Raw genomic sequence first — 24,552 nt, 5'->3', positions numbered from 1 at the left:
TCTATCAATAAGATAAACTATAATACTGTCATAAAAATATATATGAAGTTTCAATATAACGAAAATACCAATTTGCCATAGGTTAGGTATAAATTTAACATAATTCCAGTAAAAATACCTTTAGAAAGTTTTCAATAGAAAAACTGATTATAAAAGTCAAAGGGAAAAATAAACAAGAATGGCCAGGAAAACTCTGGGAGAGAAAAAGAGCAATGAGGAAGGACTAGTCCCTCCAGACATACACAAAAACATACTGTAAAGCCTCAATAATTTAGTGTGTGGTACTAGAACATTAATAGACAAATGGAGCAGTATAGACACAAAATACATACATGAGTTTATTTTGTGAAAAAGGAAGCATCTCAAATCAAAGGGGGAAAAGGTGGACTACTGAATAAATGTAAGACAATTAGTAGATGTAAAGAAAAAAGTTGGATCCATATCTACATAACATTTACCCTTCCAAAAGAAAAAGTAAAAAAACCTGAAACTATATAAGAACTATAGGAGAAACCAGAGTACTAGAAGAAAATAAGGGAGAATAATTCTTTTAGTAAATGTAAAATGGGGAAGGCCTTTCTAAATATGACACAAAATCCAGAAGCCATAAAAATAAATATTAATGTTTGACTACATAAAAATATATTCCAAAATTTCAACATGGCGAAGACTCCACCATAAAGACAAAAGCAAAACCAAACTGGGAAGAAAATTGTGATTTATATCACAAAGGACTCACATGACATGACAGCTGGTTTCTCAGAGAGTAAGTGATGTGAGAGAGAGAGAGATGAGGTGCAAATGAGAATCCAAGATGAAAGGTGCAGACTTTTCCTAATAATATCCGGAGTGACATTGGATTTTTCCTTTGAATTTTTCTGATTTGTTTCTTCATGGTGTTATTTATCTTGTTCCTCTGGTCTTTGTCTTTCTTGTAAACTTTAAAATTAAGTTTAGAAGCTTAAGTAGCTTTATGTTAAACCTTTTTTGCAAGAATATTTTGTATGTGGTGGATTGTACTTTGTGTCTCCTTTCATTAGGAAGCACTTTCCCAGAAGCCTGACAGTGAACTTTTTCTCAAGTTTCATTGGCCAAATTAGGGAAACATGCACTGTCCTGGACCAATCACTGGTGATGGAAATAGTAACACCATGATTAGGTTCACTAATCACATGTACCTTTTCGGGCTGAGGATGATGCCAGGCTCCTCTAGAGGAAGAGGGTGGATACATGAACAAAAAGTGTTCCTCTAGTAAGGAGGAAGCAGGTGGCATCCTTTCCCTGACCTCTTCTGTGCATCAGCAAGTTCTGTCGGTGCTACCTTTAACCCATGTCTGAAATCCACCCACTTTGTTCCATCTCCACTATCACACCTATCCAAATCAACAATGACTCTGGCCTGGTCTCCATGATAAACTCCTACCTGGTCTCCCTGCTTCCAAGCAATTATCCAAACAGAACCCAGAGTTATCTTTTCAAATCTAAGTTAGATTATGTCAAACTCTGCTTTAATCTCTCCAGTGGCTTCCCAATGCATTTAAGATAAAATCCCCAAATCTCAACTTGGCCTACAAAGCCCCACATCATTCGGTCCCTGCTTATCTCTCCAGTTTCACATTGTCCACCCTCCTGCACAACCACTAAGTGCCAGCTACACAGCTTTCACCCTGTCCTTTGAGTATGCTGAACCCTTTACGGATTCAGGGCTTTTGCACATGCAGGTCCCTCTTGTGGAACATTATTCCTACTCTTTGCCTGGCAGTAGAATATAGAGATGAAGCAGGCAGATTCTGGAGAAGCCTCCCTAGGTGCAAATCCTGCTTCTGCCAATTACTAGCTGTGCGATTTTAGGCAAATTACTTAACCTTTCCATACCTTGTTTTCCTTTTCTATAAAATGGGGATGATAAGAGTAGTATCAGTAAGGTGACAACTGTCCAGTTTGCCTGGGACTGAGGAGTTTCCTGGGATGTAGAATTTTCATGCAGCTGAACCTATATCCTTATTATTACAATGCGAGTTATCACATTATATAATAATATACGTATTTGTAGTGATTTTTGTTTGTTTAAAGTCTTTATCTACCACTAAAGAATATGTTCTTTGACAACACAGAACATATTTGCTCATTCTGGCATCCCAGCAACTGGCTCAGTGTAGGCCCATAGTTGGCTCTCAATAAATACTAAATGAATGAAATAACAGCATAAGAAAATGTTTTTGACAATGTTAGGCTAATCAAATAACATAGTACAGGCAATATGTAAAAACACAGAAAAAGCCTATGCACAGAAAAAAAGATGAAAGAAAATGTGAACAGTAATTGCTTCAATTATAGGTTTACATGTGATTTTTTTTCACATTTGCCTATATTTTCCAGATTTCCTTCACTGAGCTTTAAATATATATATATGTATGTGTATATATATGTGTACACACACACACACACACACACACACACACACACACACACATGTTATATATATAATGGAAAACACGTAATGAAATGAAATGAACCAGGGAGAAGTCAGTTGATCCCCGAAGGCCTTGGAGAGGGAGGAGGAGGCATGTGGAGGATTCTTCTCCAGGGAGGTTTAACTAGTTGTAGTCTGGTATAGATTCTCTCAGACCCTTTAGATATACAAGGTGTCATGTAAAAGCTGACAGCAACCTGACTCTTAATGTATGGAATGAAGCTCACTTCTTAACAAAGGCCATGGAAAAAATAAGAGGTGGAGTAATATTCTGGAACAATAAGGTATAAATCTTTAAAATGTAGGAATCAACCAAAGGACAGTCTTTACTGGGCTAAAGCTTGGAAAGAAATGTTACTATGTTTCATCAACAACTACACATGTGGATCAGTTATAATCACCATGGAAAAACTCATTTACTGAAAGAGGACAGAGTAAGCAAATGCCACAGCTAAAGGCCCAGTTAACAAACTGTGCTTCTGTGGTCATTAATGTTGTTAACTTTAATATTTTGCTTAAGCACTGAGCTTCTGCCTTGATTATGACTCGGATTGAATTAAAGTGTATGCATATTTCAAAAATATTGGCTTTGATACCAGGAAATTAGACTAAGGAAATAATTTTATGTGCACATAATACTTTAAAAAAAGGCTATAGTAGAATGTATAAGAAAAAATTTAATTTCAAGGTTAGCAATAATAGATGTTCAATTAATGTTAGTTAGTGACAATCTGTTATCCATAGCATAATTTTAAAGGTTCTTAATTTTTCCTGTATTGACATTAATTGGAATTCTGCCTTCAGGTTTAGGCTCATAACACCTTTAGTATGCATTTGTGATAACTAGAAATGGCTATATTTTTCAATATGGACTCATTGGCCTGGAGACTAATTAAGAAACAAATAAAGCAGGTTCATCAGAAAGATGTGAAACTGTGAAATGAAAGTAAAATGGAAGCAAAGTTAATAATAGCTAATGGTAGCTGTTAAACACTTTAAAAAAAAATTTTATAATCATAACTTTCATACAGATAAAATATGAACATATCAAAAATTTCATTTAACTCATTAATTAATGAAGGTACCAGTAAGATGTTACAACCAGTTCAAAGAAGTATTCAGATAGGAGACACATACAGGCAGTCAGGAATGCATAAATAAATCTGCTTTAAAAAAAACTGCTTAATAGATGCAAAACTGGCAAAATTGGTCATTTGTAGAACAATAATCAACTGAATCTTCATTGGATACAATCTGCATATTTATGAACAGGAATCAATATTCTACCACTTACAGAATTGTAAAATAGCACAAATACCACATAGAAGCAAATGATCTGGACAATGTCTAGCTTTCCATTGAAGATACCCAGCAATCTTTGTGGTTTGTTTGAAAAATCTTTCATAACGTTTTCCCTTCACAGATAACTTGTGTTGGGTATTATCATAGGCCATGCACTGTTCTAGGTACCTTAGATGTACTAACTGACTTAATTCTCACAACAGCCTTATGAAGTAGGTTCTATTATTATCCCCATTTTACAGGTGAGAAAACTGAGGCACAAGAAAAGGTAGGTAACTCACCTGAGGTCACAAAGTAGTAGGGGGTAGAGCCAGGATCTGAATCCAGGTAGTTTACTACCAGCTATGCTGCCATGGATATACATATTCGAAATAAAAAGAATTAGTAGGATCTGACCAGTTAGACTACATTAGATGTAGAAGAGGGAAGAGATAAAGATGACTCCACAGTGTTTCCATTGGTTGATTGTGAGAAGGGGACACTTTCCAAATAAATAAAGAGACTAAGATGAGGAGTTGGTTTGATTTGGTTTTTAGACATAACAGACTTTGAAATAATGGCAAGATGTCCAGATGGAAAAACCCAATTGGGCAGGAGATCAGAATTGGAAATGTGGATATTTTATTTCATTTTATATTTTTTAGTGGATGTGGTGCTAGGGCCAATGTCAGCATCCTGCCAACATAGGCAATTGTTGGGCTCTTTTACCTGCTGGTAAGCCTGCCAACTAGGCAAATTGTCGAGCTACGGCTGGGTCTGGAGCTCACAGACCCCTCAAACCTGTTGTCCAGATTGGGTCACAAACCCTTCACATGCCAGGCTGGGTCACCAGACCCCTCACACCCAGGTCTATGAGCTAGATAACTGGCCAAAAGGTCCTTGGAGCTGTAGGTTGGAAAGCATGGCTGCGCAGGCAGCCGCCAGAGGCAGTAGATGCCAGCCAAGGTGGTGGCACCATGCATGTGCACTAACTCCACCCACACACAACTTACTTACAAAGAATGTGCTGTACCTCCCGCAACTGGACCTGGGGCAAGGGACCGTGATTAAACTATTCTATTTTCCCAACAGTGGAGCAGGTTTAAATTGTGATATTGGAAACACTAACATGTGTCTGTCAGAGTTAAAGGACAGAAGCCCAGAGGGAAGAGAGGACATCATGCAGGAGGGACTGGTGTTCTGCTTTCACATAGGCTGAAGAGAGGCAGTCTCAGGGAGTGAAACCCAAGCTAGGTGAGTTGGTTAGAGTTCTTAGGTCCAGACAACAAGGTGCTCTCCCTTGAATTTAAGCAGAAACATTAAACTGGAGTTACAAATGCAAATGACCAGAGTTGAGGCTAAAAGGTAAATAGAGGCCACATCATGAAGGGATGGTATCCAACACACCAGTAAAGGTTGTCAGTAGGGAAGGGCCGTGACCAGATGCACATTTTTTTGTTTGTTTGTTTTATTTTGTTTTTTAATTTTTGTGTTTTTTTGGGTGGCTGGCTGGCACGGGGGAACTGAACCCTTGTCCTTAGTGTTACAAGATGGCACTCTAACCAACTGAGATAACCTGCCAACCCCAAATGTACATTGTAGAAAGATGCAGACTGGCCGTAGCATGAACAGTTTGGGCAAATCTGGAGGCAGGAGGTGTCATTGGGATCCAGATGTAGGTGGCTGCAGACTTGGACCCAAGTCAGTGGTGGCAACTAGACCCAACTCTGATATTTGAGGAGCTGGAGGGTAAAAGTACTAAAGGAAGCTGACATACCAGGTGATCAAATATTTAAAGTTATAAATCAAGCTAGTATACTGTCAAAAACTCTATCTTCCTACCTTGATAAATCATCTTCATAAGGACCTGAAAGGTCAGGTTTAAATAGAGAATTTGACCCCTTGGAGTTCCACGCTGAAAGTTAGGGGCCCAGATGCGCAGGCTCTGGCCCATGGCCTGTCTCACTTCTCTTCCCTCCCCAAACAGCACTCTGGATAAATACAGATACAGTATTTCGAATGTTTGAATTTTACCTGACCACTTACTATTTACGTGAACAGAGGCTTCTACAATGTTCAAGCGACTGGCATTGGGGATAAAGCAGGAAACAAAAGAATGACTCTGCTCTCATGGAACTTAGAGTGTAAGGGGAGAGACAATCAACAAACAAGTGAGCTACAGGCAGTGGTTGATAATGGCGTAAGGCATTGCTCCTCTCAGGGATCTTCGTGTTTTTCTTCTGGAGGTGCAAGGTGACCAGTGGTTCCTAACCAGGGCAATACTGCCAGAGCCTTTGGGAATGTGTGGGCATTTGGTGGTCACCATACCTGGGCATCCAGATGTGGCAAACTTCCAGCAACGTGAGGGACCGTCCCTCTCGGGACAGTGCTGTTGCGCCCAAAGTGCCAAGAGCACCCCTGTTGAGAAACGGTGCAAGGTATTCCGCTCTCATGGAGAATTTGGGGCCCAGGGGTGGTGGGACATAATTTTGACAGCTACTTCTTTCAGAAGAGGGCACTAATCACTTCTTATAAGTGCTCTGGGGTCGCTTGTGGATGGACGTGGGGGAGGGGAAGAGCCTGGGCGGGATCGGCCGGACTTAGGCGGGGCTTCTACCGTACTAACAAGGCCGAAGAGCGCGGCGGCGGCCCAGATGCAGAGGACGACAGCGACACCTGCCTCTTCTCCGAGCGGCCTCAGAGGCGGTCTTCGGGAAGCTTGTGGGGGCGTGGCTGCGCGCCGACGGCGCGGGGTCGAAGGGCACGCAGCGCCATCACGCATCATGGCGGCCTCCGCTCCGGGCTCAGCCTGGGGCCCTCTGCGGCTCGGCATCCCCGGCCTGTTCCTCCGCCGGCCGCCCCGCAGTCTGTGCGCGCGCGTGCGGAGACTCCCGGGACCCGCGGTGTCCGGGCGGAGCGTGGCCGCGGCCAGCGGACCGGGCCTCTCGGGCAGTGACCTCTACTGCCTGGAGCTGCTGCGGTGAGCGAGCCCAGCCTGCACGGTGGGAGGTCGGGGGGTCGGGTGGGCGCGGCTGGGACTCGTGTCTGGCCTGCGCGAGCGGACCAGCGCCCTCCTCCTGTCCCTCTGGGGGTACGTTCTGGTGGGCTTCTGGTGCGGGTGTGTGGAGGGAGTGAAGCAACAGAAACTTTCACGCGGGCCACAAAATCGTGGCAACGTTTCTTCGTCTGCTCACGCTTCTCACCTTGCCTGAACCGTAATTTTATCCTCATTTATCGTTTTTGCATTCATAGCCTTCTTTACTCCTATAACGGCTAGTAATTAACTTTAATGGCAGTAATGGCTAACTTTGAGTTCTTTGTGTGTGTCCGGCCCTATGCAAGGTAGTTTACAAATTATCTAATCCTTATTACGAATTGTGACAGACAAATGTAGACCAACCATAGGGTTGTGAGGATTAAAGCACTTAGAACAGTGCCTGGCACTTAGTAAGGGCACCGTGAGTACAACGTTACGTCATTATTATCTCATTTAATAGTCAGGAAACGGGGATTGATTGATTGAATGTTTGACATATTTATTGGAATCACCTTAAACGTGTACACTGACTTATAAGGTCCATTGTCATACATTTTTGTGTTTTTTTTTTTTCTTTTTCTGTTTTATTGAATCATAATTGATAGGAAACGGGGTCTTAGAGAGATTAGGGAATTTGCCTGAGGCTCACTAGAATAGCTCATGAAGGCAGGGGCTGAAGTGTTTTATTTGACCCGCAGTGCTGGGAAGGCCTGGCAGTTGAGAGTCGCTCCTTAATCATTTGTGGAGGTGGGTTGGATCGATCAAGTCACGTGGCTCATTGGGGCAGGGAGAATCAAACTGCCTGCAGAGACGCACGGCTTAGCCCCGCTGCCCTTCTGCTCTTCATTGGGAACAGTGGTGTAATGTCTCAAAGTATCTGTTCTCAAGGATTTCTGAGAAGTACTAAACTATCTATACTGTCTTGGAATTGATTGGGCAAGTAACTCCAATTTTTTTTTGAATTCCATTTTAGTGAAAAGTAGTATAACATTACGAAAGACATGTATTTCAGTGTTCTGTTTTTAATCACTTTTTTTAAAAAGCGACTTAATTCTGTTTATTCCCCACCTTATTTGTTGATTACTTATAGGAGAAACAAGATAGCAATAGTGGAAATCAGGGCAGTAAGAATTATAAAAGCCAAAACGTTAAAAGGTTGTATTATTTTTATGTATTTTAAAGTTATTTATTTTTTGATGATAAAAAGTTCAAATTACCAGAGTATACCACCCATATCCACTAGAGTCATAACTTTTCTCTCCAGAAATAATCATAAGAATATAAATTTCTTATGTATTCTTCCAGTGATAGTCTATGGATTTACAAATATTTAAATACATAATTCTTTATTTTTATTTCATGCACATGCTAGTTTTTCTCAAAAATATGTATTTACAAATGGCCAGATATTTAACCTGTCCAGGTTGTTATTTGTGTGGAATGGAGGCCTTGGCTCTAGTGATTTATTAAAAAGCCTGGATTTTGTAGGCAGACCTGTTCTGAGTTTATTTCTACCAGCTCTATCACTTGGGAAAATTACTTTAAGATTCAGTTTTTTACTCATTTGTAAATGTCTACTCTTACCTTATATACTGGTGGTGAGGATTAAATGTGATGATGTGTATAAAAGTGCTTAGAGTCCTGGTACATAACAAATGCTTAATAAGTAGTTAAAAATAAAAACAAAATGAAACTTGAAAGGAATATTAGAACTCCTGGCTTCTAATTGTTTATCAACAATCTGCAAGACTTGGCCTCTGAAATTGTTTTTGCAGGGTTGTTTGGGACATGCATATTATGCAAGGCCTCCAAATATCAGAAAAAATATGAGGTCATAACTTCAGGTGAGTCAGCCTAGGCTGTCCTAGGAATCTAGGTTTTTGGGAAAATCTCAAACCTAATTTACATAGGCTTTGGGGGGTTTGGTTTTGAGGAGGATAAACAAGGAGCCTTAGTCCTTGGAATTCTTGCTATTGTAAGGAGATGAGGAGATACTAGTTAGTGGTGATGTCTGGGAGTGTATTCATGCTCTCCATCCTCCTGCAACCTCACCAGGAACCACTTCTTCCTTTGTGCCCAATGTCACAGGTCCATGGTACTAGCACAGCAGTACGAACGTCCCACGTGCTTGTTTCTTATATTTCTGTTTCTCCCTACTAGATTAAAGTCTGTACCCATCTTCAGTGTCTAGCACACTGCCTGGCACATAGTAGGCACTGAATAAATGTTAGAATGAATGAATGAATGAGAGTTTATTGGCCTTGTTGCTGTGTGAAGCCATCTGTTATATACATCCATAATATGGCATTTCTCACTCTCTGGGACAGCTCTCAGGTAACTGGACCTTGGTTTGCTCTTTAGGACCTCCTTATATACCCAAAGTCCAATAATTGATATTTATAATAATGATCCCGAATGATGAAATAGTTAAATAATTAGTATATCATATCTAATATAGAGAAGGGAGTAATAATTTTTAGTAAAATTTCTATCCAAAATTTAAAAAAAATAAACAGGGCAAATCCTTAGCTGTGTAGGGTATCTTATTTCCCAGATGTTCCTACAGTTCTATTTTGTCTTCATTTTATTTTTCATTTTCCCATAAGAAGCTTGAAGTACTCACATATTGGTTATTTTGAGGAGACGTGGAACGTGTAAGTTATCAAGCGTCCTTCTGCAAACTGGGAAATAGACATGAGTGATTGGTGTCATTTCTGTCAATAACTAGTTGAGTGATGGAAGTTAAGATTGTAGTTTTGATTCCTATTTAGTGTTTTCTCACTGTTTCATATTAACTTCAAGTGTTTTAAATACTTTTGAAGTTGAGAGACTTTTTATAGTAAAATAGAATTTGAAAGTATAAACTATAGACCTGCTTGCCCTTGCTGTCCTTAGAAACTTTTTTGGGAGCCAGTTTGTAGGTGAAATTAGTGAGATCTTTTTACGAGAGCTGTCTTAAGATAGCAGGGTTATAATTCATGATCTTTTCCTTTTGTTTATGGGGAAATTGGGGGAAATTGTCAAGGGAGTGCTAGAAAGTGTTTAAGTTCTCTGTTAGGCACATGACAAAATAGTTCTGTTAGGCACGTGAACCAATTGAAAGGTGGGAGTGATCTGAATTTTAGTACCTAACTTCCATGTAATGAGGTCCATGACAGGTTGGACTCATTTTATATTAAATACTGTGTTATAGGAAATAATGTTATAATAAGGTTCCAGTGTGTTACAAGTAAAATAGACTGGTCAATAGGTAGTCTGGTAAGTACTTTATACCAAGTCTCCTTCCTAGAATGAATATAGTAAGGTCTATATTTTTTAAATCTATTATTTTGAAGTAATTTTAAGTTTTCATAAAAGTTACAGAAGTAGTTCACAGAGATCCAAAATACTCTTCTTTGGATTGCCTCGTTGTTAACACTCTGATCATAATATTTTGAGAATAAGATGTGGATATCATGCCCATTACTCCCTGTAATACTTTGTGTATTTCCTAAGTACAAGGACACTTTCACATATAACTGTGGTACAAGCATCAAAATTGGGAAAGTAAAATTAATCCAATGTAGTTATCTCGTTCACAGACTTCATTCAAATTTTGCTGGTTATCCTATTATGACTTTCCTATATCCAAAGTCATTTTTACATTTAGTTATATCTCTTTAGTCTTCTCCAGTGTGAAACAATTCCTCAGTCTTTCCTTATTTTCATGAGCTTGACATTTTTTGAAGAGAATAGGCTGGTTACTTTGTAGGATTTCTCTCCATTTGGGTTTCCTCATGATTTACACATTTTTGGCAGGAATATCACAGAATTGATGCTGTGCTTTTCTCTGTATATTATATTAGGAAGCACATGAGATTGATTTGTCCTATTACTATGATGTTAACTTTTTATTACTTGGTTAAGAAGATGTCTTCTGGGTTTCTCCCTATAAATTTGGTTAAGAAGAGTGTTGATTAGTAAGAAATATTTACTTTGTGGGGAGCTATTTCAATATTTTGTAAATATCTTGTTTCCATCAAACTTTTGCCCATTTAACATTTTCAATCATTTATTGGTGCTTTTTGCTTGAATCACTTCTTACTATGATAGTTATCAGATGATGACTTTTAAAATTTCCATTATGTCTTCTAAATTTATCAAGAGGCATTGTACTGGTCAAGTTTTTCCTTCTCTTTCCATTTATTTATTAATTCATTAATTAATATGTAGGTTAATGAAGTCTTGTTACAATCTGTTACTGTCATTATTTTTTTGATGCTCAAATTGCTACATACTTGGCCATTGAAAACTCTGTCAAGCCAGTTTCTGTTTTCTTTTCACAAGTCTCCATTCTTTGAATGTTACTTTCTCCTCAAGAAGATGTTTCAGGCTTATCTTTCCCTGCTCTGTGCTTGGAGTCAGTTATTTCTCTAAGGAGCCCTAGTTTCTTTTAGTGGAGAATGGCTTTAGAAACCAAGATGTAGGTATAGGTGTGGTTACTGATACTGGGAGTGTGGGTGGTATTGCTGCTTCTAGGTGCTTTCAGCAGATGCTGCTAGGAAGTGTGTGTGTGTGTTTTCTATTTCTTTTACCTTTATCTTCCTGTGTATCTATCTGTGCATTAAAAACTGTGAGTTTACACTTGATTTCTACTTCTGTAGCTCATTTGAATTTTTACTGAAACCAAAGTGATTCTGGACTTCCGGTCAAGATGGTGAAATAGACGGTCCCTAGCATCACTCTCTCCCACAAATCAACCGATATAAACTATAAAAACATAACATCAAGTGCATACAGAACAGGGAGATGTCCAGCGAGGGAGGCAGAAGCTCCATGGAGACGACATGCCCTGTGGGGCTGCCGTCGCACGATCCGGCAGATAGGCTTCACTGCTGCCACCCGGCTCCATTCCCAGCCCAGCCCAGTGCGCACAGAGTTGGGAGACGTTTAGCAGGGGAGGCAGAGGCTCCACAGAAACCACACACCCTGTGGGACCGCAGCTGCGTGATCCAGCAGGTAGGCTTCACCTCAGGCACCTGGCTCCATTCCCAGCCCAGACTAGTGTGCTCGGAGCAGGGAGACGTCCAGCAGGGGAGGCAGGAACTCCACGGGGACCACACCGCTGCCATGGGATCCAGCAGCCCGGCCCAGTGCGTATAGAGCACAGAGACATCCAGCAGGGGAGATAGAAGCTCCGTAGAGTCCACACACCCTGTGGTGGGGGCTGCCGCCATGCAATCCAGCAGCAGGTAGGCTTCACCGCCACCACCCGCCTCCATCCCAAGCCTGGCCTAGCACGCCCAGAGCAGGGAGAAGTCCAGCACGGGAGGTGGAAGCTCAGCAGAGACCACACACCCTGCGGTACCACCCCGTGATCCAGCAGCCCCGCGGAGTCCAAGCTGACCAGAGAGGTGGCTCCTCGGAGAGGCCCAAGACCCGAGGCAACCACACACGCAAGGCACTAGTGGCCAACTGAGCAGTCACTGAGGTAGCCATACCAAATTGGCAACCACAGCAACATCTTAGTCAGTCAAGAGTATCAAACCTGTGGATTGTGAAACCCTCTGCCACAATGAATAAACATCAAAGAGAAGATACGAGAAATACGAAAAATCAAGAAAGTACACCACCAAAGGATAATAACTCTCAAGCTCTAGATCCTATAGAACAAGAAGCCCTTGAAATGACTGACAAGGAATTTCGAGTGATAATTCTAAGGAAACTGAATGAGATACAAGAAAACTCAGCTAGACATCATGATGAAACGAGGAAAAGTATACAGGACCTGAAAGAAGAAATGTACAAGAAAATCAATGTCCTGAAAAAAAAATGTAGCAGAACATGCCGAACTGAAGAAGTTATTCAGCGAAATAAAAAACACAATGGAGAGTTTAACCAGCAGGCTTGTCGAAGTTGAAGAGAGAACATCTGAACTTGAAGATGGGCTGTTTGAAATACCACAAGCAGACAAAAAAAAGGAAAAAGAATCAAAGGCATTGAAGAAAATCTGAGAGAGATATCAGACAACCTTAAGCGCTCAAATATCCGAGTCATGGGTATTCCAGAAGGGGAGGAAAAAGGAGATTGCATTGAAAACATATTCAACAAAATAGTGGCAGAAAACTTCCCAGGTATAGGAAAAATCACAGATCTTCAGAGCCAGGAAGCTCAACGATCTCCAAATGTATTCAACCGAAAAAGGTCTTCTCCAAGACATGTTATAGTCAAATTGGCAAAACTCAAAGACAAAGAGAGAATCTTAAAAGCTGCAAGAGAGAAGTGTCAAATCACCTATAAGGGAGCCCCAATCAGGCTCACATCAGACTTTTCATCACAAACCCTAAAACCCAGAAAGGAATGGGATGATATATTCAAAATACTAAAAGAGATTGCCAGCCAAGAATATTCTACCCTGCAAGGCTATCCTTCCAAAATGAAGGGCAAATAGTATATTTCTCAGACAAACAAAAACTTCAGGAGTTCACTACCACACGACCACCCTTACAAGAAATTCTCAAGGGAGGACTGGGTTTGGTTCCTGAAAAATAACTACCACTGCCATAAAAACCCAAGAAAAATCAATACCCACTAGTATAATAAAAATGGCATTCATGAAGAGAAAACAAACAAACAAAAATGCTATCTACAACCCAAGGAACCAACAAACACAGAAAACAAACAGTAAATCAGAAAGCAAGGAACAAAAGACACCTGAGACAACCAAACAATAATCAATAAAATGCTAGGAATAAATCAACACTTCAATAACAACTCTTAATGTAAAAGGCTTAAATTCCCCAATCAAAAGACACAGACTGGCTGACTGGATTAAAAAGGAGGACCCAACTATATGCTGCCTTCAAGAGACCCACCTCACACATAAAGACTCACATAGACTAAGAGTGAAAGGATGGAAAAAGATTTACCATGCAAACAGAAAAGAAAAACGAGCTGGAGTAGCTATTCTTATATCTGATAAAACAGACTTTAAACTAAAAACCATAAAAAGAGACAATGAGGGACACTACGTAATGATAAAAGGATTGATCCATCAAGAAGGCATAACAATCATAAATATATACGCACTCAATGTTGGAGCAGCCCACTGTCAATATTGGACAGATCATCTAGGCAAAGAATCAGCAGAGAAACAGAAGATCTTAACAATACTCTAGACCAATTGGACTTGACAGATATCTACAGAACATTCCATCCAACAACCTCAGAATATTCATTCTTCTCATCAGCACATGGATCATTCTCCAGGACAGATCACATATTAGGTCACAAATCAAGTCTCAACAAATTCAAAAAAATTGGAATTATCCCATGTATTTTCTCAGACCACAATGGATTAAAATTAGAAATCAATAACTAACGAAATTCTAGAAACTATACAAACACATGGAAAGTAAACAGCATTCTACTTAATGACATATGGGTCCAAGAAGAAATCAAGCAGGAAATCAAAAAATTTATTGAAACTAATGAAAATAATGATACATCATACCAAAACCTGTGGGATACTGCAAAAGCAGTACTAAGAGGGAAATTTTTTGCATTAAATATTCACCTCAGAAGAATGGAAAGAAAGATGGCAAGTGAACAACCTAACAATTCACCTTAAAGAACTAGAAAAAGAAGAACGATCCAAACCTAAAGTTAGCAGACAGAAAGAAATCATTAATATCAGAGCAGAACTTAATGAAATTGAAACCCAAAAAACAATACAAAAGAACAATGAATCAAAAAGTTGGCTTTTTGAGAAGATAAATAAAATTGACAAACCATTAGCATGGCTAACAAAAAAAATGAAGAGAGAAGATTCAGATAACAAAAATTAGAAATGAAAAAGGTGATATTACAACTGATTCATCTGAAATGCAAGGAATCATTCAAGACTACTATAAACAACTATACGCCAACAAGTTTGAAAATCTGGAGGAAATGGATAAATTTCTGGACACACACAAGCTCCCAAAACAGAGCCATGAAGACGTAGAAAATTTGAACAGACCAATAACAATAAAGGAGATTGAAGCTGTTATCAGAAGGCTCCCAACAAAGAAAAGCCCAGGACCACATGGATTCACAGGAGAATTTTACCAAACATTCAAAGAGGAATTGACACCGATTCTTTACAAACTATTCCAAAAGATTGAAACGGACGCAAATCTCCCAAACTCATTCTATGAAGCAAACATCCTGATACCAAAACCAGGTAAAGATATAACCAAAAAAGAAAACTACAGGCCGATATCCTTGATGAATATAGATGCAAAAATCCTCACTAAATTACTAGCAAACAGAATACAGCAACACATACGTAAAATTATTCATCACGATCAAGTGGGATTCATCCCAGGGATGCAAGGTTGGTTCAACATACGCAAATCAATAAATGTGATACACCATATTCATAAACTCAAACACAAGGACCATGTGATCATCTCTATAGATGCTGAAAAAGCATTTGATAAAATTCCACATTTATTCATTACAAAGACCCTCTATAAGTTAGGTATAGATGGAAAGTATCTCAACATAATTAAAGCCATATATGATAAACCCACTGCCAATATCATCCTGAATGGGGAAAAGATGAAAGCTTTTCCTCTAAGAACAGGAACTAGACCAGGATGCCCACTCTCACCACTCCTATTCAACATAGTGTTGGAAGTACTAGCCAGAGCAATCAGAGAAGAGAAAGAAATAAAGGGCATCCAGATTGGAAAAGATGAAGTCAAACTGTCCCTGTTTGCAGATGACATGATCCTATATATCGAACAGCCTAAAGCCTCTACAACAAAACTCTTGGAGTTGATAAATGATTTTAGCACAGTAGCAGGATACAAAATCAACACACAAAAATCAGTAGCATTTCTATTCTCCAATAGTGAACATGCAGAAAGAGAAATGAAGAAAGCCCGCCCATTTACAATAGCCACCAAAAAAATAAAATACTTAGGAATTGAGTTAACCAAAGATGTGAAAAATCTCTACAATGAGAACTACAAACCACTGCTGAGAGAAATTAGAGAGGATACAAGAAGATGGAAAGATATCCCATGCTCTTGGATTGGAAGAATCAACATAGTGAAAATGTCCATACTACCCAAAGTGATATACAAATTCAATGCAATCCCTATCAAAATTCCAATGACATTTTTCTCAGAAATGGATAGAACTATCCAGACATTTATATGGAATAACAAATGACCACGCATAGCCAAAGCCACGCTGAGCAAAAAAATAAAGCTGGAGGCATAACACTACCTGACTTTAAACTATACTACAAAGCTGTAATAACCAAAACAATATGGTACTGGCATAAAAACAGACACACTGGTCAATGGAATACAATAGAGAATCCAGAAATCAACCCACACACCTACAGCCATCTGATCTTTGACAAAGGCATCAAGCCTATACACTGGGGAAGAGACTGCCTCTTTAGCAAATGGTGCTGGGAGAACTGGATATCAATATGCAGGAGAATGAAACTAGACCCATCCCTTTCACCATACACTAAAGTCAACTCAAAATGGATTAGAGAATTAAATATACACCCTGAAACATTAACTTCTTAAAGAAAACATAGGAGAAACACTTCAGGAAGTAGGATTGGACACAGACTTCGTGAATATGACCCCAAAAGCATGAGCAACCAAAGGAAAAATAAACAAATGGGATTATATCAAACTAAAGAGCTTCTGCACAGCAAAAGAAACAATTAACAGAGTTAAAAGACAACCAACAGAGTGGGAGAAAATTTTTGTAAAATATACATCTGACAAAGGATTAATATCCAGAATATACAGGGAACTCAAACAACTTTACGAGAAAAAAACAAGCAACCCAATTAAAAAATGGGCAAAAGAGCTAAGTAGGCATTTCTCTAAGGAAGATATACAAATGGCCAACAGACATATGAAAAAATGCTCAACATCACTCAGCATCCAGGAAATGCAAATCAAAACTACACTGAGATACCATTTCACCCCAGTGAGGATGGCTAAAATCCAAAAGACTCTGAACGATAAATGCTGGTGAGGTTGCGGAGAAAAAGGAACTCTCATACATTGTTGGTGGGACTGCAAAATGGTGCAGCCTGTATGGAAAATGGTATGGAGGTTCCTCAACCATTGCAGGTAGATCTACCATATGACCCAGCCATCCCACTGCTGGGAACATACCCAGAGGAATGGAAATTATCAAGTCGAAGGTATACCTGTTCCCCAGAGTTCATCGCAGTACTGTTTACAATAGCCGAGAGTTGGAACCAGCCCAAATGTCCATCATTGGATGAGTGGATATGGAAAATGTGGTATATTTACACAATGGAATACTAGTCAGCTATAAAAACGAATGAAATACTGCCATTTGCAACAACATGGGTGGACCTTGAGAGAATTATATTAAGTGAAACAAGTCAGGCACAGAAGGAGAAATACCACATGTTCTCACTTATTTGTGGGAGATAAAAATAAATAAATAAATTCACACACACACACACACACACACACACACACACACACAAAACCGTGGGGGGGGAGAAAACATAACAATTACAAGTCCTTGAAGTTGACACAACAAGCATACAGAAAGGACATTGTTGGGTGGGAGAGGGGAGAGGGAGGAGGGAGGGAGGTGTTGTTAATGGGCCACAATAGTCAACCACATTGTATATCGACAAAATAAAATTTAAAAAGAAAAAGAAAAAGTAAAAGAAGTTAACATTTTTAAAAAAAAAGGTGATTCTGAACAATTAAAAGTACAAGTACTGTAGAAGTAAAAATAAATTAATAGAGATTGAGCATTTCTTTATTTATGTGTTCTGGAATTGGGGGCAGATACATTTTTCATAATTGCAGAGGAACAGGTAGGAGATAAGAAATGTCAGGTCTATTCTGAAATAAAGTCTTGCTGTTTTTGGTTCATTGGGTCAATATTTTTGTGTGCAATTTGGAAGTGAAGAGTAATTATCTTTTTTTTTTGTCTATTTGTTATAGGAAACGAGATTATGAAGGTTATTTATGCTCCCTGCTGCTCCCTGCAGAATCCCGAAACTCTGCTTTTGCACTGAGGGCCTTCAATGTGGAACTGGCTCAGGCTGGTATTAAGATACCTTAAAATATTATTTGCAAAATGGTTATATAATGTGTTTAATGCTGATTGATAAAGAAATATAATTGTAATTTATGTGTAAGGTGTGTTTAACGTCTCTGCTGGTAATTTCCTTCTCCTGCTAACTATTTAGGTTTATCAATTCAATACCAAAGATAAAACTAGCTAATGAACTTAATGTTTCTGTAAATGCTATTCTGGAATTTTTTATTTCTTTTTCTGAGGATATTATAAAACTATGCAATTAACATTGCACATTTGTTAGTCGAATTGTTTAATCAGAGTATTACTGCTTTTCCTCCCCAACAGCTGCATAATTTACATGTATATAGCAGTTTTTGAAAGCACTTTATAAATTGAAGTTTTAGCTTTAATGTGAAGTGGGGAATGGAAGCAATCATAACAAACCCAGACCTTAGATCTTACTCAGTTTTGACTAGGAATTACGAAGGAAGGAGAGATCCTTTTTCTTAGAATGAAAAGAACATGTGCAGTTACAAATAAATTGAAATGGGGGATGGCAACGAGGGAATAGAATGGCCTTGGTCTTCTCAGTAAATTAGATGAAGAGGTCAGAACTGGGAGCCAGGGAGCAGGGGAAGGTTTGGAGTCTTGAAGAGAGTGGCAAGCTTTGGCACAGCTTCTCTGGTGAATATGATGGGATGTGAACAAGGAACAAACAAAAGGATGTGAGCATAGCACTGAGGCACAACTGAGATTCACAACTGTGAATCTGCAGAGAGTCTAACAGACTGAGTACGTTTTCCTTTGGTGTCTACCTGGAACTCATGGGTCATGATTTTTCACCTCATTTGTTTTCAAGTATAAGCTATACATCAGCATGTTAAGTCAGTCAAAGTTTAGCCATCAACTGTTCCCATTGTAATCTTCCATTATAATTTTTAAATTATTAAAATTCCATGTTTTAGTAAATAAATCCCCAAGTTCCCCTGAATTCTCTGTCACTTTGTAGGACCACCTTGCTACTTCTTTACACACATAGTCTTGTTCGTTCACTCATTCAACAAGTACTGATTGAGTGTCCAAAATGTGCTAGACACTGTTTATTTCCTGGGGGTATAGCATTAAATAAAATACACAAAGTCACGGCACACAGTGAACAAATAAATAAGTAACTGTAATGTATCAGATGGAGACAAGTGAAACGGAAAATAAAACAGGGTAAGGGGGATAGGGAAGGCTGGGTATAGCAAGGGTTCCTATTTTATGTAGCATGGTCAGGAAAAACCTCATTGAGAAGGTGACATTGGAGCAAAGATTTGAAGAACGTGAAGGAGCTGTACAGATATGAGCACAAAGAGTATTCTAGGCAGAAGGAACAGCAAGTGCAAACGCTCTGAGGTGCAGGTGTGCCTGATGCATTCAAAGAGCAGAAGGCGGCAGGTGTGGTACAGCAGAGGAGGGAGGGAGCATAGGATGAGATTGGGTTAGAGGCATCTGGATTAGAAAGGTAAGGTTTTGGGGACCATTGCAGTCACTTTGGGCATTGCTCTGAGTGAGATGGGCATTCATTGGAGGATTCTGAGCAGAGAGGGACATCAACTGTTAGTCATGGTTTAAAAGGATTACTCTTGCTGTTATATTGCTGTACTGTATGCCACTAGGATATGAACACTAAACATTGGGAAGAAACCCACGCAGCACCAGGATCATTTTTTTAAAAAAACTTTTTATTTATAAATACAGTCACCCCTTGGTATCTGTGGGGGATTGGTTCCAGGACCTCCTGTAGATACTTGTAATATCTAATGCAATGTAAATGCTGTGTAAATAGTTGCTATTTTGTATTGTTTAGGGAATAATGACAAGAAAAAACAAGTCTGTACATGTTCAGTACAGATGCAATATTTTTTTGAAATATTTTCAGTCTGCAGTTGGTTGAATCCACTGTTGATGGAATCCACAGATGTGGAACCCATGGATATGGAGGGCTGACTATAATTTCACATACAAAAAAGTAAGAATAGTACAAAGAATACCCATATACCCTTTTGTTAATATTTTGCCCCATTTGCTTTATCATTCCGTCTATATATGTATACCCACATGCATTTTTCTTTTTATGAGTCATTTTAGAGAAACTTTTTTTTAAAATTTATTTTTTATTGGAATATAGTTGATTGTACCTATCTGTGGGGTACAGATTGAATATCAATACTTGTGTGCAATATGTGATATTCAAATCAGGATAATTAGTATATTCTTTGTTATATGATGTAATCGATTTTCCTGGCCCTTTACCATTGTTTTAAAGTAACTTGACTACACCATGGCCCTTATCCCTGTAAGAGTAAGAATAAGGATATTCTCTTACATAACCATAGTAAGTTATGAATGAGTAAATTTAACATTGATACAGTGCTTTTATTTGATCTACCATCTAACTTTCATTTTTTCAAATGATCTAGTAATGTCCTTTATGGCATTTTTTTTTTTTCCTTCTGCATAGGATCTAATCAGGATCAAATATTCCATTTAGTTTTTATGTCTCTTGAGCCTCCTTTAATCTGGAACATTTCCATATCCTTTCTTTGTCTTTTATGACATTGACATTTTAAAAATAATACTGTCCCTTTTTAAAAGTTGGATGGTTCTCATCTGGGGTTTGTTTATTTTTCATCATGAGTATATTCAAGTGTGCATTTCTAGCCTAAGTGGGGTGTGTCCTCTTCAGAGAATCCCAAGGAGGCATGAAATTTCCATCTTCCTTTCTGTGGTGATATTAATTTTGGTCACTCAGTCCAAGCGGTTAATATTTTTTCCATTGCTACTAATAAGTAGTCTTTGAGGAGACATTTTAAAACCATGGTCCTCATCAAAAGTTACCTCCTAGATTTAGCTGTCATTGGTGATTCTTGCCTGAACCTAAGAAGGACATTTTTAATCAGTAGCAAGACAGTCTTTTTAACAAGATGTTTAAAAAACAATTACTTAATGAATGAATAAGTTTATTTAAATGTACCTATGGTAAAATTTACTCTTTCTGATATACAGTTCTATAGATTCTGAAAAGTGTAGAGACTCACGTGCTTACCATCATAGTCACGATATAGAACAGTTCCATTAACTCAATTCCCTTAAAAAGTGATTTTGTGTGACTGTAAACAGTGTATTTGTTTAAGTTTTTAAACACTATTTACAGGTTAAGGACTCAGTCTCTGAGAAAACAATTGGACTGATGCGAATGCAGTTTTGGAAAAAAACTGTTGAAGATATATACTGTGACAATCCACCGCATCAGCCTGTGGCTATTGAACTATGGAAGGTAAAAAAAAAAAAAAAAAAAAAGATGCTACTTTTAATTTGTGAGAATATTGTTTGAGTCTACTTTTGGATGGATACAATTTGAATAGTGGTGATAATAGTGGAATCTTCCTGAAAATATTCTTAGGCTTATGTAATATTCAGATCTATGTTAGTTTTGGCAGAGGAATTCAAAATCATCCACTGATAATTTGCAGAGATCTTCAGTGTATTTCTTTATTAAAGGAAAAAAGAAAAATCTGATCTCTATGTTATAAATTACTTATGTGTTTTTCATGTATTTGGTTGCAGAATTTAAACCCTGCAAAATTTTGATGGCAATGGCAGGTAAAATTTTCTTTTTTATCTGCCCAGCAGCTTCTTATGCCAGTGTTTTAATCTACACTCTGGGCTGGGGAACAACATGTGTTAAACTTTTGTGAAGGGAGACTTATTTTCACCATTGTCCAGACACATATCTAAAACTCCCTTTTCTAGTTTGATAGAATTGCCTATTCGTTGATGAATTTTAGGTATTACATAATGGAAATTTATGGGCTAGAGTATTATTTGTATAGCTAGATGTGTATTGTAAATGGTTTTATATTAAAGCAGCTATATGGATCCCTCGTGCATAAACAGCCATGCGTGGTTTAGAAATATGTTAAACTATGAAGAGTGGAAGGGAATTAGGTGCCTTTCATCACTGATGGGTGTCCTTGTTATAATATGAGGAGTGCCAGAAGAGGGTTTCTGTAACAGGAGCCACCGACAGACCTGACAGTGGTACACCTCTTCTCCGGTCTGCACACCAGCAGAGGCTGGCCTGGTTTCTGGGCCCCAGATTGACTTCACAGAGTCCCAGTAAAGATGGAAAGCCAGACCCTCCCCCAACATCGGGGACTGAGAAGAAAAAGTGAATGGGAAGCTGTGAGTATTAGATTAGTTGTTTACCTCTATTGATCCCACTTCAAGAAGGTCAACCTAGGTGACATACTGAGAAAATTTTCTCTAAAATCTGGAAATCCTTTCTATTTATTATTTTACACACAACCTGACTGTGGTTGAGGTTTATGTTAAGACTTACATCGAAGGTGCTGGTCTTTGTTAGGAAATATAGTATAAGACTGAAGAGTCCTTTAATGCAAATTTATCTTTCCTTGGCTTCTCTTAAAAAACCAGCAGATGTATTTTAATTACAAAATGTTTACATATGTGCCAGTTTAGAATTGCCTATTTGTCCAATTTGAACAGCACCTTAGATTTTGATGATTAGTGTTGGCTATCTTTCTGACCAGTGTTGAAGGTTAATACGGATATTTGAAAGAAGTGGGTAGTGTTCTGAGTGATTGTTCTCATTGTGTGTTCTCTATCCTTCCCCATTCTGGTGGGGCATATGAGTATTGTGACTCCAGTAAAACTTGCTGTTGCATGAAGTAGGGGGACACTGACAAGGTATTGTCCAGAGAGCACTTTGCTGCTGTGCTGTTTTCATTGGTATTTTTAGGGTACAAAATAGTTAAATATTTATAATTATATATTCTGTATGGGGTTCTGCATATTTATGTGTATGAATACTAGCTGCCCTTTGAATTTATGTTTATAGCCAAGGTTTTTATTCTATTTGGCTTCATTTTCCAAAGTTGATATTTTATTCAGTGGATTTTCAGCTTTTTAAAAAGATTTTTTACTTTGATCACTGATATCCTTCAGAATCAGATAGAACTATATTTTGTGATCAAGGAAGCGCAGCTGTTATAGCTTCAGCCTTTAGTAAATAGGAGTTTGACATTTCATTGATTAAATATTTATTGAGTACTTTTATTTGCCAGGAATGGTGCTCAGTGGTGTGGTTACAGAGATCAAGCATGCCCATCCCACTCAGACACATACAGAATAAAACTAGAATAGGAGTCTGTATTGACAGGCTGTTTCCTGGAATTTGGGAGGAAGACCTTATGGGGAGTCCTGCTGTGTAATAGTAGTGGTGCTGAGAGCATTTTGGAGCTAACTCCATGTATCCCTTTTAGCTTCTGTTAGGTTCCTGCCAGGCAAGTGGGATCTGTTCTCCTTACTTGCACCCTTTGTCACATAAATGTGTATTGATGAGCATGCTAGCCTTTACATTTTAATATCAATGACATCTCAGAGTCTCAGTTGAAATGTAGGCTATCCCTCAGACTTTATGTTCACTACAATATTTATTGTGAAAATATATCATACTTAGTGTTGACTTGGCCAAAAAACCCAATGTTTTTAAAACTTATTTGGTAATGATTTCAAACTCTCAGAAGAGTTACAAAATTAAAAATAGTACGAAGAACTCCTCTATACCCTTTATCCAGATTCGCCTATTGTTAACATTGTATCCCATTTGTTTAATCATCTTTACGTGCTAACTCACATGTGTGCTCTTGCATGTACTCTCTCCCCACTCTCCCCTTCTCTCCCCTTCTCTCCTCCTTCCTCCCTCTCTTGCTCTTTCTCCCTATATATATGTATATTCACATTTATTATTTTTTTCTGACTCATTAGGTGTGCTCTTTCCTACTGGAGTGTCTTTACTTGCTAAGATAACAATTTACTCTGCAGATAATTTTTGTTGGAGTTTTAGTTACTCTTCATTTTTGGAGAAGTGATTATTTTTGCTAAATAGAATCTTTATGGAAAAAATTTGTGTTTAATAAGTAAGCATAGAAGTCAGAGTGCATCACATAATAGAGAGGCTTAGTATTTAATTCTTGGGTTTTTTTTGAAAATGGAATTGTTAAATTATTAATAGTACAGAAAAAAAAAGATAGGTTAGTGGAAAAGTATTAGAAACATTATCTTTACTTGGGAATGTTTTGAAATGTTTTCTAGGAACATGTTCTTTTTTTTCTGACATTTCTTTAACACAGCTGTCTATCTGGTGATGAGTCATAACAAATGTTCTCTTACCTAGTTTTGTATTAGGTTTGTTTATTTTATTCAGATCTGCAGAAATCATTTCTAGTACTTGCTAAAAACTTACATTGCTCTTGTTTTTTAGGCTGTCAAAAGACATAATCTGACTAAAAGATGGCTTTTGAAAATCATTGATGAAAGAGTAAGTTGAAATTGTTCAAATCTTAAGTTTTTTCTTCCATTTTAATCTTTAAGCTAATTCTTCAGGGAGGAAATGTTTTAATTTATGTATTAATGTTTTGGACGAAGGAAACTTTTACAGAACTATGCCATTTTATCAATAGTTCATCTCTGTGTCTTTCCTCTCCACCCCTTACTGTTCCATCTTAAGACAGACCAGCAAAGACAGACACCCATGCAGAGGCGTGTTTGTGCACAACCACACTCAACTAGTTTGGTTTTTTTAAATGGAAATTTTCATACTTATATAAAAGTAGAGAGA

At 38.3% G+C, this 24,552-nt stretch overlaps 1 protein-coding gene across 5 annotated transcripts in view; it reads left to right on the top strand.

Annotated features, from left to right (window-relative positions):
• The first annotated feature begins 6,531 nt into the window (after nt 1–6,531).
• Nucleotides 6,532–24,552, top strand: part of NDUFAF6 (NADH:ubiquinone oxidoreductase complex assembly factor 6) — a 32,915-nt gene continuing 14,894 nt past the window's right edge. For 2 of the 5 annotated variants that reach the window (XM_063079660.1, XM_063079659.1), the window contains exons 1-4: nt 6,532–6,734; nt 17,786–17,885; nt 21,064–21,186; nt 24,196–24,252. In XM_063079660.1, the coding sequence (XP_062935730.1) occupies nt 6,538–6,734; nt 17,786–17,885; nt 21,064–21,186; nt 24,196–24,252 (477 nt within the window). In that variant the 5' untranslated portion in view covers nt 6,532–6,537. Of the gene's footprint in view, nt 6,735–17,785; nt 17,890–21,063; nt 21,187–21,958; nt 22,095–24,195; nt 24,253–24,552 lie in introns of those variants that run through there. The other 3 variants (XM_063079661.1, XM_063079663.1, XM_063079662.1) reach the window with 3 other exon arrangements.

Source organism: Cynocephalus volans, chromosome 15 (genome assembly GCF_027409185.1).
Source record: "Cynocephalus volans isolate mCynVol1 chromosome 15, mCynVol1.pri, whole genome shotgun sequence".
In the NCBI taxonomy this organism is placed as follows: domain Eukaryota; kingdom Metazoa; phylum Chordata; class Mammalia; order Dermoptera; family Cynocephalidae; genus Cynocephalus; species Cynocephalus volans.
Note: the sequence above shows the minus strand (reverse complement) of the source record. Positions and strands in the feature narration are given on the sequence as shown.